The 13,819-nt window shown below is 41.8% G+C and overlaps 1 protein-coding gene across 4 annotated transcripts in view; it reads left to right on the top strand.

The window, feature by feature from the left end:
- The window catches only part of HDX (highly divergent homeobox), a 100,008-nt gene that overhangs the window by 23,602 nt on the left and 62,587 nt on the right, over positions 1-13,819 (top strand). For 3 of the 4 annotated variants that reach the window (XM_043974280.1, XM_043974278.1, XM_043974279.1), the window contains exons 2-3: positions 4,397-4,543; positions 9,536-10,648. In XM_043974280.1, the coding sequence (XP_043830215.1) occupies positions 4,397-4,543; positions 9,536-10,648 (1,260 nt within the window). The remainder of the gene's footprint in view (positions 1-4,396; positions 4,544-9,535; positions 10,649-13,819) is intronic. The other variant, XM_043974281.1, reaches the window with a different exon arrangement.

Here is a 13,819-nt window from a genome sequence, read left to right as displayed (position 1 = left end):
TTTCCTTCTCCAGCTCATTTTACAAATGAGGAAACTGAGGCAAACAGGGTTAAGTGACTTGCCCAGGGTCAGCTACTAAATGCCTGAAGTCAGATTTAAACTCATGTAAATGAGTCAGTCTTCCTGCTTTCTGGCCCATCACTCTATCCACTACGGCGCCACCTAGCTGCCCACGTTTTAAAAAATGGTCATACTTGACGAGTCTCTGCTAAGTACTGATTTTGGCTCTCCCCATAAAGAGGGAGAAGATTATGGGTGCTGGACTGTCTCTGCTTAGACTAGAATTGTAACACTATTTGATCTAGAGTGAGATTATGTACACAGTGCATCTGTCTTGGCATAAGTAGCTGGAGTCTCCAAAGGGCATAAATATCAGGTAGTTTCAAAGAAATTCCACGGTGTATTCACAGGCTCACAGATTTAGCAATTGAAAGGCACATGAGAGGTCATCTAATCCAGGCCCCTGACCTTATGGATGAGGTTAAATGGCTTCCTCGAGGTTCGAAAGGTAGTAAGTGACCTGTACCTCAAGAATGGCTTTATAGAGAGGCTCCTTGTATAATTTGTCTTGATTTCTTTTAGTCATTCTCTCCTAAGAAGGTAAAATAACTTGACCCATTATATCATGTAGACCTGTGTAAGGAGTAGGGAGGAATTACCTTCTTTTTTTTTCATTTCAAGGGGAAACTAAGGTGCAAAGCAGTGGTTTAATACCCCAAGTCACTATGTGTCAGTAAGACCAGGGTTAGGATTTGGTTCTGATTCATGTAATGGATATTAAACTGGATTTGGAATTAGAAAGGATGTGGACTTGGATCCCCCCTCAGTTACTAGCTGTGAGCGAGTCACTGACTCTCAGCCTCAGTTTCTTCATCTGTAAAATGGGGATGATAATTGTCATAGTACCTCCCTAATGACACTGGGTTTTTATTTTATTTTATTTTTATTTTTTCCCCCTAATGGCATTGTGAGGCCCCAATGAGGTAATGTATTCCAAGTTTTATATCAATTAGTCAGTCAGCTAATATTCATTTAGTATCTGCTATGTGTCAGGCACTGGGCTAAGCCCTGAGTTAGTTAATTATTATGAATTTATACCCAGTTTAGTGCTATTTCCATTCATTTACCATGCCTAACTTTTTCTTAGCTTTTGTCTGTTAACTCAAGAATATTACAAGACGGCAGTACAGCAAGGAAAAGACCTAGTTGTCATAATAATAATAATAATAATAATAATACCAGTAAGATACAAACTATAATTTGCCAAATGCTTCTGCATATCAATAACACAGTTGCCCTATATTAGCACAGTCTGGTTTTGGGCTTATCCCTTTCCCAGACTATAAATTTCATGAGGACAGGGACCACATTTTATCTAAACTTTGTCTCTTTCCCCAGAACCCAACACAATGCTATGTACCCAGTAGGCACTAAATAAATATTTGCCTAATGGATCCATCATTTTCTTCGATACTCAGAATAGTCTTGTGAGGTAGGTTGGAGAGATGGTTCTGCCCCCATTTTACCAGTGAGGAAACTAACTCTACGAGAGGGGAAGTGATTGTTGTTTCTGTAGCCTTGAAACAGCATGCTCTTTGCCCTCATCCTTAGAATCAAGCTCCAGGGAATTCTATCGGCAGGATCCTCAGATAGACTGAGGACATGGTCCACCTCTTGACATAACACTGTTTAGGGGCCGCTAGGTGGCGCAGTGGATAAAGCACCAGCCCTGGATTCAGGAAGACCTGAGTTCAAATGTGGCCTCAGAGACTTGACTCTTACTAGCTGTGTGACCCTGGGCAAGTCACTTAACCCTCATTATCCTTCAAAAAAAAGAGAAGGGGAAAAAAAGACATAACACAGTTTTCATTATTTAGTTACTAATTTTTTTTCCTTTCCTTTACCCACGTGCTCTAATGCCTATGGAATCCCCAACCTACTTTTTGCTTCTGCCACTAATAAATAAGAATCTCATCTGTAAGAGTAAGATTGTGAAAACTTTTCTTGCTACCAATTAAGAGCTTCAGCCGAACGGTTGGGTATCTGGCTACCTCACTGCCCAAGATAACTGGGGTGGGTGGAGATAATGACAACTTATCTTGTTCTTGCAGGGTTATCTAGTTGTTGTGGGAAAGAATTAGCTTCCTTTAATTTGGAAGATAAATAATAGATCTCCTGAGCAAAGTGGCCTTCCTGCTGATGCTACTGAATTTATGGAGAAAATGGAAAAGGTCACGGTGTTGTCTTTTACCAGAGCTGGGGCCGCTGTATTTAGCTAATAGTGTCAGTAATGGAGAACCTGCTGGGATTTGTGAGACTGGCCTCAGAATTGAGAAAGTGCCCATTATTTTCCTGGAGTCATGCCAATAGGAAGATATCCCCCCCAATTCAGTCAGGTGCCATCCCACCTAGGTGTCATCCATCCCCTTCCACTCCTGGGCTTCGTGCTGTCTGTCATTACTGTCCCCTTAGGGAGAGGCAGAGCTGAAGCAGTAAATGCCTGCCATGAATCAAAATTGGCCACTATGATTTAAATGGAGTGTAGCCCACCAGTGTCTCATAAAGTGCTCTGCTCACTTCTGGTGCATAATAAATGTATGTCAAATTGAACTGGCTCTGGCTAGCCCCCAAAGGAACATGACTACACTGCTCATCATGTGACTAGGGCATTTCCATTGGAAAAACCACGAAACAACCTCCTGAAATGAATCAATTTTATAAAAACAAACAAAAAGGCTTTTGCTTAAACAGACCAATCAGTGTCACAATATGTGTGTGTGTGTGGGGGGGGGGGGATCCTGGAATTTGGTGAGATCTGGAGAGGTAGGCCACCACGTTGGCACACCATATCTCTTATCTCCCAGCTTCTTTCCTGCTGGGGATGGGACCAAGTTAGGGTTTTCGGAGGTGGCAGTAGTGGTGTTTAGCAGCTGTTTTTGTGGGTACTGCCACTGTCAACTGTCCCCAGTGCCTTGGAAAATACAGTTATGTGGCCAACAGAGGACCTTAAGGAGATCCCCTTCATGAAAGCCACGGACACTTGGATTTCTGAACTCACCAGGCCAATACATGGCAGGGAACCAACTGTGCTCTCTCTTCTGTAGCTGCACCCCTCCACTTTCCTCCTGCTGTGCCCCTCCTAGAGGTAGGGAGATGCCTGCATGGGCAAAGAAGGAAGGCCAGTACACTCTTGGTTTCTGAGATAGCAGGCTGTGTGGGTCCTTTCTCATTTCTTCACTGGACTGGTTTATTGTTGGAAACCTTCAGAGAAGGGGAAATTGATTTCAGTTCACGCACTTGCGCAGTGGGTGGTCTCTATCTACAGTTGCCAGAAAAGACTTCCTTTGGGTTTGGCTATATATTTTGTTGTTTCTTTGTGAGACTGTTTGGCTTGTTTTCACCTGCCCTCTTTCTTCTGGTTTTTATGATCCATTCTGCTTAAGAAAGGCTTGCCTGCTTTTAGGAATATTTAATTTCAGTGACGACACTAAGAAAGATCAGGAGGTTGCCTTAGCCAGAGCTAGGAATTGTTATCTTTTCTGAAATGTACAAGTAGAATGCACCTGTTCTAAACGATGGACCTGCCATCTCTCAGTGGCAAGCCCACAGTTGTTTTCCCCTTAGGATTAAAGCATCTAGCCTGTTGTGCTAGAAGGAGGAAAGCATGCTTTGTTTATTCTTTCCAGTGTTAATTTAACCTGAAGGGGCATAGATTGGATATGACTTCTTTTCAGTTGAATGTGCATGGTTTGGGGTTTTGATTTCTAAGCTATATAGGTATCAAAATCACCACATTGGTTAGAACCACGGAAAGAACAGGGAGCTTCCCACTCACACCTGCCAGATTCTTTGACAATATTTCCATAAACATTATACCTTTAAAGGAAGGCATTTTGTTTTTTCCCCAAAGGACCACTTTACTCCCAGAAAGAAGGGAAAATAAAAACACCGGTTTGTTTCTGGTTGTAAGACAGATATCTATCCGTCAGCCACAATACTTGTTCTTGCCTGGCCTTGTCGAGAATTGACCAAGGATGGCCATAACCATGCCAAGCTTTACCAGCCATGCATATATATGGCTTTCAGTGAAAGAAGCCTTATGTGTTGTTTTTTATACATGAAACTAACCAGATAAGGGCTTTCCATTTATTTGGCAGTCTTTTAAGTTGATACTTTCTCTGAACAAATACAATAAGTCTTCACCTGATGTGCATTTTATCAGCAAGAGCTGTCTCCCCATAGCCCCAGTAACTTATTGCCCTTTAGTGGGGATTAATTCACTGAGAAAAGCCTTTTAGCTTGGTAGCTTGAACTTGTCCAGATAAATGAGAGCCTACAAATTCGTCCGTCTCAAACGATTGCTTCCAATGTTCAGAGTATCTTCTTTTATTTTTAGATGAATCTGCGTTCGGTATTTACTGTAGAGCAACAAAGGATTTTGCAGCGTTATTATGAAAATGGAATGACAAATCAAAGTAAAAATTGCTTTCAGCTCATATTACAGTGTGCGCAAGAAACTAAGCTGGACTTCAGTGTAGTCAGGGTAAGTACAGAGGTCTTCCACCCTTGAATTGACATCATTTCATAACAAATGATATTTGTTTAACGTGGAAACAACTGCTGGGCATGAAGGCACTCACTTTCTCAACAACTCCGTTTCCTTTGTATAGCTTAATGCTAATTTTTGTAGTGAGAGAGCACTGGGTCTGTAGTCTCTATTGCTGTTCCTGTGAATGTCTTGGGAGCATGAAAACCTTCCTTTCGGGGGGTTGGGGGATGGACAGATCTTGAAGGAGGCGCCCCCCCCCTCCACTGAATAAATGAACTTCTTGAGGGTTGCTTCTTCCTTTTCAGCCATCATTAAGTCTTTAATGAAATTTGACCTTTTCCTAGAGGTTGATCTCAGTTATCTGAGGAGGCCCAGATGTGCTTGACACAGCGCTACCTGTTCTTTGGATGTAGACCTCCCAAGAAGTAGGTGTGCCTGATAGAACTGAATGGCCACTAGGCACTCATGAAGTGGATACTTACTGACCTGTTTTAGGGAAAAGGTCTTTTTGGGAGGAGGTTAGTTTTATAAAAATATATTCATTTCATCAGGTTGGTTGAATGAGTGGGGCACCCCCAAAAAGACATGGCATTCCAACATGAATGATCCTTTTGTATCCAGTTATATAAATGGTGGTCGTTAGCCATTTGGGAGAGACTGAAGCAATGCACATGCTAACAAGCCTCAATCCAATGGTTTACTTGGGGAGATATCTGGAATTCATTGATCCTTTCATAGTTGTTGGTACATGCTCACCTTCCTCCTGACACCAAAGAGTAGCAGATTTCCCAACCCTTGGCATTCTTTTGGAGTAATTTGGAAGAGAGGATATAGGCCTTGTTTTCTGATGTTCTTTTCTGTGGAACCTCTTCAAAGAAACTTAAAGATAGAAATCTCTTGTCAAGCAGAATACTTTGGAGAGTACATTTCCTTGAGAGGACATGTTCCTTTCAAATAGGGACTTGTATCACTAATCATAGGAAAAACAAATTGAGAACCTAGCTTTCCTGTTTGCTGAGCTCAACCTTCAACCAAAATAGATTTATGTGAGGAGCAGAAATGCATCCCCTGGGTAGCTCAGTGTTGTATCACAAAGAATACCTTGACTTAACCTCATCGTTGTTTAAAAAATAAAATAAAATAAAAAAGAAATCATTTTGGGGAAAGTGGCTATTATACAAGCCTCCTCTTGGTTGTGTTTAGGGGATTTAATAAAAAAAGAATGAGTAATAGTAGCTCAGGTTGATGAGATCCCATTTGGTCAGATCAAATTCTCATTTTTGAAGTGTGACTTCCTTTTGTTTTTCCCCCTTTTATATTCCTGTTACTTTGATGTAAAAAAGTGTTCTCAGGCAGTTGTATGGCAGACTCTTAGCTTTCATATTTCCAATTGCTCATTGCAATCTTCCTCTAATAACTTGGGGTTTTGTGCTTGAAAATTGAAAGTGTGTTGAAATACAAAGATGTGGAATTGTGCTGTTGCCGATGCCAAAACAGGGAGTGGACTTCATAGGAATAAAAAACATAAGATTACAAATAAGATTTGAACCAAAGCATTAGAAAATTTGTAAAGTTTTCGCATGCTCACCATTCCAGGCAAGTGTAAAGAACATGGGAATTCCTACTTTCTTATCCAAACTCTGACAAAATTTGGACAATTTTTCCAGCCCTGGGTGAATGGAGCTATGTCAAGCTGCCACCCAACCTTTGCTAGTTCTCTATGTCCCAGTTGAGAGAGAGTTTTGTTTCCTTTCTTTGGGTTGTTATACATTTGATTCACAGTACCCTTTCTCCAAAGAACTCCAGATCTCTGGGTCAGAGAACTTGTAAACAATATTTCATATAGAAAGAAGACTTCCAAATATTAGGCCAGTAAATGAGAGTAAATCTAGTGTGAGACTGGAAGAGAGAAGGGGAAGAGGGTCGCTGAGAGGAAGTTGCTAAGCATCAAGTTGAATTTAAGGAGATCTATATGGAAATGAAGGGTCAGCATCAGATAAATCTTGCTTTTGTGTTTTGCGTAGTGTTCCTTTGTCAGCTCTTAACCAAGATTCTAATATTATCACTTGACCCTTTTGTTCATCTCAGAACAATAGAACATTTGTATAGTAGAACAGCGTACATAAAACATACATGTTTGAGTTGTTGACTTCTTTCCGAGACTCCTAAACTTTTTTTTTTCCTTTAGTAATAACTGTTAGACCTTGGCTTATACAGAACCCTTGGGGAATGAGTCATTCTGGATTGCTGAGGGTTTACTCCTTCACACATGAATTGTTTGCTTTTTTATGTCAACCATTTTGGAAAGAGATCTTCCTAAACTGTATTTCCCATTTCCTTCCATTCTCAAACAGAGGATATTGACCATCGTTTAACCTTTCCTTGATGACTCAGAGCCATCACCATGAACATCAATCACGGTACACTGCTGTGGAACAGTGACGCCCTCAGGGCCAATTACTGTGTTAGGGCCCTTTGCCTCCAAACTGCATGGCCCCCATGGACTGCAGTCCTTTTTGAATTCTTTTGTCTGCTTCTGATAGTTGGTTTTCCCCCCTGTTTCCTCCTTTGTCAGACTGTCAGATATCACTTCTCACTTTGTCTATAGCGGCCCATCTCCCCAGCCTTCTGAAATGTCACCTCTAATCTGCTGTGGGTTTGTTAAACCAAAAAACCAAGCTCATTAGAATTGTGTGTAAAATAGTAGGAAAGAGGCTCTGAGTGAGGACCTGAGAGAATTCCCTGTGAGCACATGCATAAGTTTTAGTGCACGGGCTTTTGTGATATGTCTTTTGGCTGCTTGGAAATCCCTTTTATTTTTTTTCTTTTGCCTACTTTTCGATGCTCAGCTTTATCCTAGATGAGCAAGTTTTCTAACTCTTTGGGGTATTTCTATAATTTAGCTTTTGTCATGTGCCTCATTCAAATCTCCAGTGTAACATAATATACAATAACCCTTAAGTTTACAGTGTATTCAGGTTATTCTGCACGTCCCCAGTTCAAGTTTGCAGGGTGAGAACATGGTGGTTTGGGGGTGTAGGTGGGGGGGGGATAGGAGGAACATATTTATTCCAAAACTTCCCTCCAAGAAGCTGGAGCTAAACCATTTCGAAATTTCTTAGAGTATTATATAGCTTTCATTCTTCTAATAAATATTCAGTGCCTGCTTAGTATAAGACGCTATGATAGGCTTTGGAGATACCTAGAGAGACAGAGACAGAGAGAGGGAGGGAGAGACAGATATATATATATGAGAGAGAAATCACACAGTCTTTGCCCTTAAGGAACTTGGGGGGGGGTGAGGAGGGGGGCAGGGTGAGGAGGTTGGGAATGCAACATGGACCTTAAATAAGGATTCTACAAGATAGGATATGATGGGGAAGAGAGCCCAGACAAAATGCTCCAGGACTATTTAGAGAGGAAGAGGACACTTTAAGCCAGGGAAGATCAGAGAATGCTTCAGGAAGGAGACTTTCCTGTTATAATGTTTACATTTTCCCCCTCTGTATTAAAATACTAAGATTTGTAGCTCGAAGGAACCATAGAGATAATCTAGTTCAAGGCCTCCATTTTACAGATAAAGACCCTGAGAAGTACTTATCATTTGTTTGTCAAATGAATGTATAGATGCAGCATGGTGCCCATCCTTAATTTCTTAAATTTGAGAAATCACCAAGCAGTTGCTAAATACCTATCCAATTTAACACAGTTTTCTTTGGGGTCAGGATGAAAACAGAAGCTTTGTTTGCTTCATTACTAGGCCAAAGACACAGAACGTGTACATTATTTTCTTTGGACCATGCTTTCCCATATATCTTTCTTACAATGGTTTTGCTAGACAGCTCTATCTCAGCCCTTGCAAGGCTTATAGGATATGGGAATTTTCAAGATTTTTGAGCTGATCTCATCCCCTCATCCCCAATCCCTCAGCTTTCAGATGAGGACCTTTCATAGCTGTTAGTATTCAGCTATGAAATTCCAGGGGCTTTTCTCCTGCTCTTTCCTTGAGCTCAATCAGAAAGAGTTTGAAGCCAGCATAGCTGCCTTGGCATTGTCCTCATTTGGACATAAGCTAGTCATCAAAGCACAGGCGCCTAGAATTTCTCAACAGTCACAATAATAACAACGATGCTTCAGGTGGTGCTAATACAAAATCACAGTTATCTAGCACTTTAAGCTTTATGCTACACCCATGGGAGGCAGGGAATAATCATTTAGGGCCTGAATTTCTTTGCTTAGGAGTCCCATGTGTAGCAACTCCCTCTCCCTGATAACGACCCAGGAATTCTCTGTAACTTAGTTTTAGGGAGTTCCCTGGGGGCCTGAGAGGTTAAATGATTTGCCCAGCATCACACTGTTTGTAGGTGTCAAGGGCAGGATTTGAAACCAGGTCTTCCTGATGCCAAAGTTGGTCCACTACATCATATTATCCCTCTTGTGTAGTATTATTATCTCCGTTATACACATGAGGAAATTACAGCTAGAAAAAGTTTAAAAAAAAATTTTAGTGTTACTCGTCCAGTAAGCGGGACTGTCAGATATCAAATGTAGGTCTCTCCTGACTCCGGGCCTAGTGGTCATTCCACTTCCTCGCCCTCCTTTTTTGAGTATCGTTGGTTTTTCTATCTAGTGTAAATTAACATTTGAAATTGAGTAAATCTTACAAAGAATCCAAGCACAATGCGGTTGAGGGTTGACCACTAGAAAAGATCTTCACTATCTTTGTGTAAAGGTTAGGTGCTGTGTGATCAGGGAAGGGCAGTGGTACAGTACACTTTGGAGAAGGGTTTCAAGTGTCTACCAAGTGTCTGTCTATATTTTGATCATAATTAATTTTCGGAGAGGTCTTTTACTTGGCTCCTCTGATCTTTTAGCTAAAAGTGGTCTGATGGGAAATGTGAAAACCATTTGTTATTGAAAGACTGAGGCTAGCTGATGAGCTCTTAGAGTTTGGGATTTTTCACATGAACTTTTTTGTCTTTCCAGACTTGGGTTGGCAACAAGAGAAGAAAAATGAGCAGCAAGAATGTAGAGTCTGGATCCTCAACCCCAGGAACTATACCTGGAGCCCCTCAAGCATCTCCAGACATGGCTGTCAGGAACATTGTCAATGTCAATGTTGCTCGGCCACCAAGCCAACAGTCATCTTGGGCCTCTAACAATGATGTCATAGTGACTGGTATCTATAGCCCAGCTAGTTCTTCCAGTAGGCAAGGAGCCACCAAACAGACAAGTGTCCAAATGGCAGAAACTCATAAGATGCCCATTCAGAGATCCTTGGGGAAAAATGAGCCTGAATTTCAGTTGCATGTTCCTGTGCAAAGGCAAATGGCACACTGTAAAAACGCCTCACTGCTCCTGGGTGAAAAAACAATCATTTTGTCAAGACAGACCAGTGTGCTGAATGCTGGAAATCCTGTATATAGCCAGGCCAAGAAAAACTATGGAGGTGCCTCAGTGCAAGCTGCTGAAATGCCATTACCTCAAAAGTCAACAGCGTGCCACCGACCTTGCAAAACAGAACCCGTAGGGGGTCAAAGGTCATATAAGCCCGAGCATTCGAGTCTCATACCACACAGCTCATCTGGACAAAGGGCAGCTGTCAGAGACCCTTACTGTAGCGCCCAAAATCTTGAAATCCGGGAAGTATTTTCATTGGCCGTTAGTGACTATCCACAAAAAATGCTTGGAGGGCACACCACACACAAGCCTAGCTCAGCAGAAGGGAATTACCTGTCCATTGCAATGGAGACGGGGGATGTTGATGATGAATATGCCAGAGAAGAAGAGTTGGCCTTGATGGGAGCCCAGATCCCAAACTACTCAAGGTTTTATGAAAGCAGTTCCCTTCGAGCTGAGAACCAAAGTGCAACTTTGCCTGGACCAGGGAGAAATATGGCAAATTCACAATTGGTGAATGCCAGAGACTTGCCTGACAATGTACTCTATCATAGAGACTACCACTTGGCACCACGGACCTCATTGCATACACCATCCAGTACACTCTACAGCAGTGCTAATCCATCACGAAGTCATTTTTCTCCACATTTTGTATCATCAAACCAATTGAGGCTATCACAAAACCAAAATAACTACCAGGTAATTTGCAAGTTTTGTTTGTTTGGGTTTTCTGGCCAAAGTCTACATTTAAGTATCTAAGTCTCTTTACTTTTGATCATTCCTCAGATTGAGGCTTGGGTCAAGTATCTCATAGCTTGGAGAAATCTTGAGGATTGGTGTGTTTTTTTCCGTTAAGGCTTGGTATTTTGGTGTCATATCCTAGAGAATCTTGTATTTCCTTTGCCCTTTTTAGAAATGCTGACTTTTTTCCATTGAAGATAGTAATTTTAACACCTTGGCAGGTTTCCCATAAGGTTTGAAATGAGGTTGATTTGTCAGGAAATGGTGGCAGCCTTATAGGAAGTACAATGCTTTCTGTCACTAAAATTGGATTGAATTAGCTAGCTACATCCTCTCTAGCTTGGATTGTTCCTTTAAGGCAAGGGTTCTTAGCCTGGGGCCGTGAACTTTTGAGGAAAAAAAATATTTTGATAATCGTATTTCAGTAGAACTAGAACTGGTTTCTTTTGTAATGCTATGTATTTTATTTTATTCATTGAAAAATTTTAAAATTCTGAAAAGGAATCCAAAGGCTTCACCAAAAATGTCCAGAACACAAAAAAGATGAAAAACCCTGTTCTAACAAGGCCTATGTCTGCAATTTAGATAGTTACCACCAGGTGGATGGGTGCTTTGTTCCAATGCAATACAAAGGGGATTTTGGTCTTCCCTCTAGCCCCCAAGGGCTGATGAAGCTAGTGATATCTCTTCTAGAGGGCCACCATGATGAATGTTAATCAGACTAGTTTAAATAAAAAAAGAAATCTATAGGAAATTATACAAATTAAAGAAATACCTAGGCCCAAATAGGTCTCTTTTCCCCCTGCTACTTCGTTAGTTCATTTCCTAATTAGCTACATCTCCAGTGTCCAGAGACTAAGTCATGGACTTCCTCATTCTATGACTTCCTGCTATAGCTGCCCTGAAGCTGCTGTGGAATTGCTTCTTCCTTCTGTAGCCATGATGCCTATCTGTACAGAAGGTGACGCCAGGCCATTCACACCTATGTTATGAAGTCAGTTTGTCTTCCTAAGCCCTAGTGAGGAAGAGCTGCTCCATCTCTCTTCTTCTTTGGTGTTTATATCAGAGAAGTTAAAACTCATAGCCCAGTATATCACCAGGTATTCTGCCCTGACCCCCAGGAGAGCTTAGCTCTATTGGGAATGAGATGGTTGAGCTGAATGATCTCTAAATAGCTTTCTAGTTCTAAGTTCTATGAAATCTGACAAGGAAGGTGCCAAATACCTTTTTGCTCCATAACAGCTAATATAATTGTGAATAGATGAGTGCTTACGAATGCAGGGCACTTCCAAAAGCCATAGATGTATCTCCTGACTCTGCCATTTTTCCCAGACCACAATGCTTCGCACATAGACAACAGTTATAAATGTCTGTAGAATGTGTGAATGGGTAGATGGCTGCTTTATGGGTAGATGGTTGCATGTCAATTCCAAGTTGGTTCCATCAACTGTGTAGTTAGAAGCACCCAGAACCACACCTTTCTTCCTAACCCCCTCCCCCTTAAAAATATTTAATCATATTTGAGCACAACACTCAACCCTTCTTGGGAGACGTACATTATCTCATTTGAGTCTCTAAGCAACCCTGAAGTAGGTACTCCAGTCATTATTACCTCCATTTTACAAATGAAGAGCCCCTCGGTTGCCCAGGTTCCCAGAGACAGTCACTGTTCATGATGGGATTTGGTCCCAAGTCCTTCCTGCTTCCAGGTCTATCACTCTTTCCAGTGCACCTTGCAGGGTGCAGATTGTAAGGCATCCAAGGAGACCAGAGAGGGTGCTAACAGATCTTCCTGGGTCAGCTTCAGAAACAGTAATCCCCAGCAGGCCTCAGAACCAACCTGTCGTGACAGGGTACCTGGCCTTAGTTAGGGGTGTTCTATGCTGGAGATGCCTTAGGCTTTCCCTAGCTGGGCTTCACTCCTTTGGGGGAGGCCTGCAATGCCATCAGTCCCTGTGTAGCTTTCCTCAACATCCAGTCGTCTGTATATCATAGATAGGCTCACTGTGCTGATTAAGGATGAATAATGAATGACCAACTATGCAAAGAGTGCAGAGCTCTGGGAAGCAAGGTGCTATATAAATTCCAGATTTATCACTGCTATTCTTATTTTGGCTCTGTACTCACTGAATTCCCATCTCGGGGGTTTCATTAGACCTTATGAGCTAATGGAAGGAAAGCACTCCGAGTCCCTCTAAAAGGCACTTTATAAACACAAAGCATCCTCATTAGTGACAGGGTCTTAGTAGCCTGTTCCTACTCTCTTTAATATTTGTGGACTTAAGTACATCTTGTTATTACATCTTCCTTTATTTCACATGGTCGAAGACACACAGAAAAGCTGCTTCTTACCGTACTTTGGTCCTTTGAAGGGGCTTCTTTCTCATCCATGGGTGGATTGCCACCACTGGCCCAAATCTCAGCTCCTACCCTCCCTCTTCCATACCTTTTTGTCCAGTGTGATTCTCATGCGGGTTTTCCCCTACATCCCCCAACATTCTGAAGTAGTGGTGTCAAACTCAAAGAGAAACAGATCCCTGCAGGGTGCATGACTCAGAAAACTACATATTAACATTATCTATGTTCCATTGGATTTTTATGTATTTTGTTTTAGGGCAGCTAGGTGGCATAGTGTGTAGAGTACTGAGTCTGGAGTCAGTACGACTCATCTTTGTGAGTTGAAATCTGATTTCAGATACTTCCTAGCTGCGTGACTCTGGGCAAGTCATCTAACCTCTGTTTGCCTCAGTTTCCTCATCTGTAAAATGGGGATAATAATAGCCCCTATCTCCCAGAGATTTTGTGAAGATCAAATGAGATAATATTTGTAAAGTGCCTAGCACAGTGTCTGACACATAGTAGGTGCTATAGAAGCATTAGCTGTTATTACTGTTAAATATTTCCCAATTCCATTTTAATCAGGGACCAACCCCTCTGCTCTTGTTCTTCCAGTGTTGCCTGGGCAGCAGTGCACCAGTTCAGCTGCCCTTCTGTTTCTCATTCCAAGCACAAGCCCACCTCCATTTCTGATCACATTTACCTAGATGTGCACCTAGATCACACATCTGGCCATGCACGTCACCAACACAGAAACTGTCATTGAGAACATACCACAATTTGCTTGTACTT

This window comes from Dromiciops gliroides, chromosome X (assembly GCF_019393635.1).
Source record: "Dromiciops gliroides isolate mDroGli1 chromosome X, mDroGli1.pri, whole genome shotgun sequence".
Taxonomy (NCBI): Eukaryota; Metazoa; Chordata; class Mammalia; order Microbiotheria; family Microbiotheriidae; genus Dromiciops; species Dromiciops gliroides.
The sequence above is the reverse complement of the archived record's forward strand: the minus strand, read 5'-3'. Positions and strand labels throughout refer to the sequence as shown.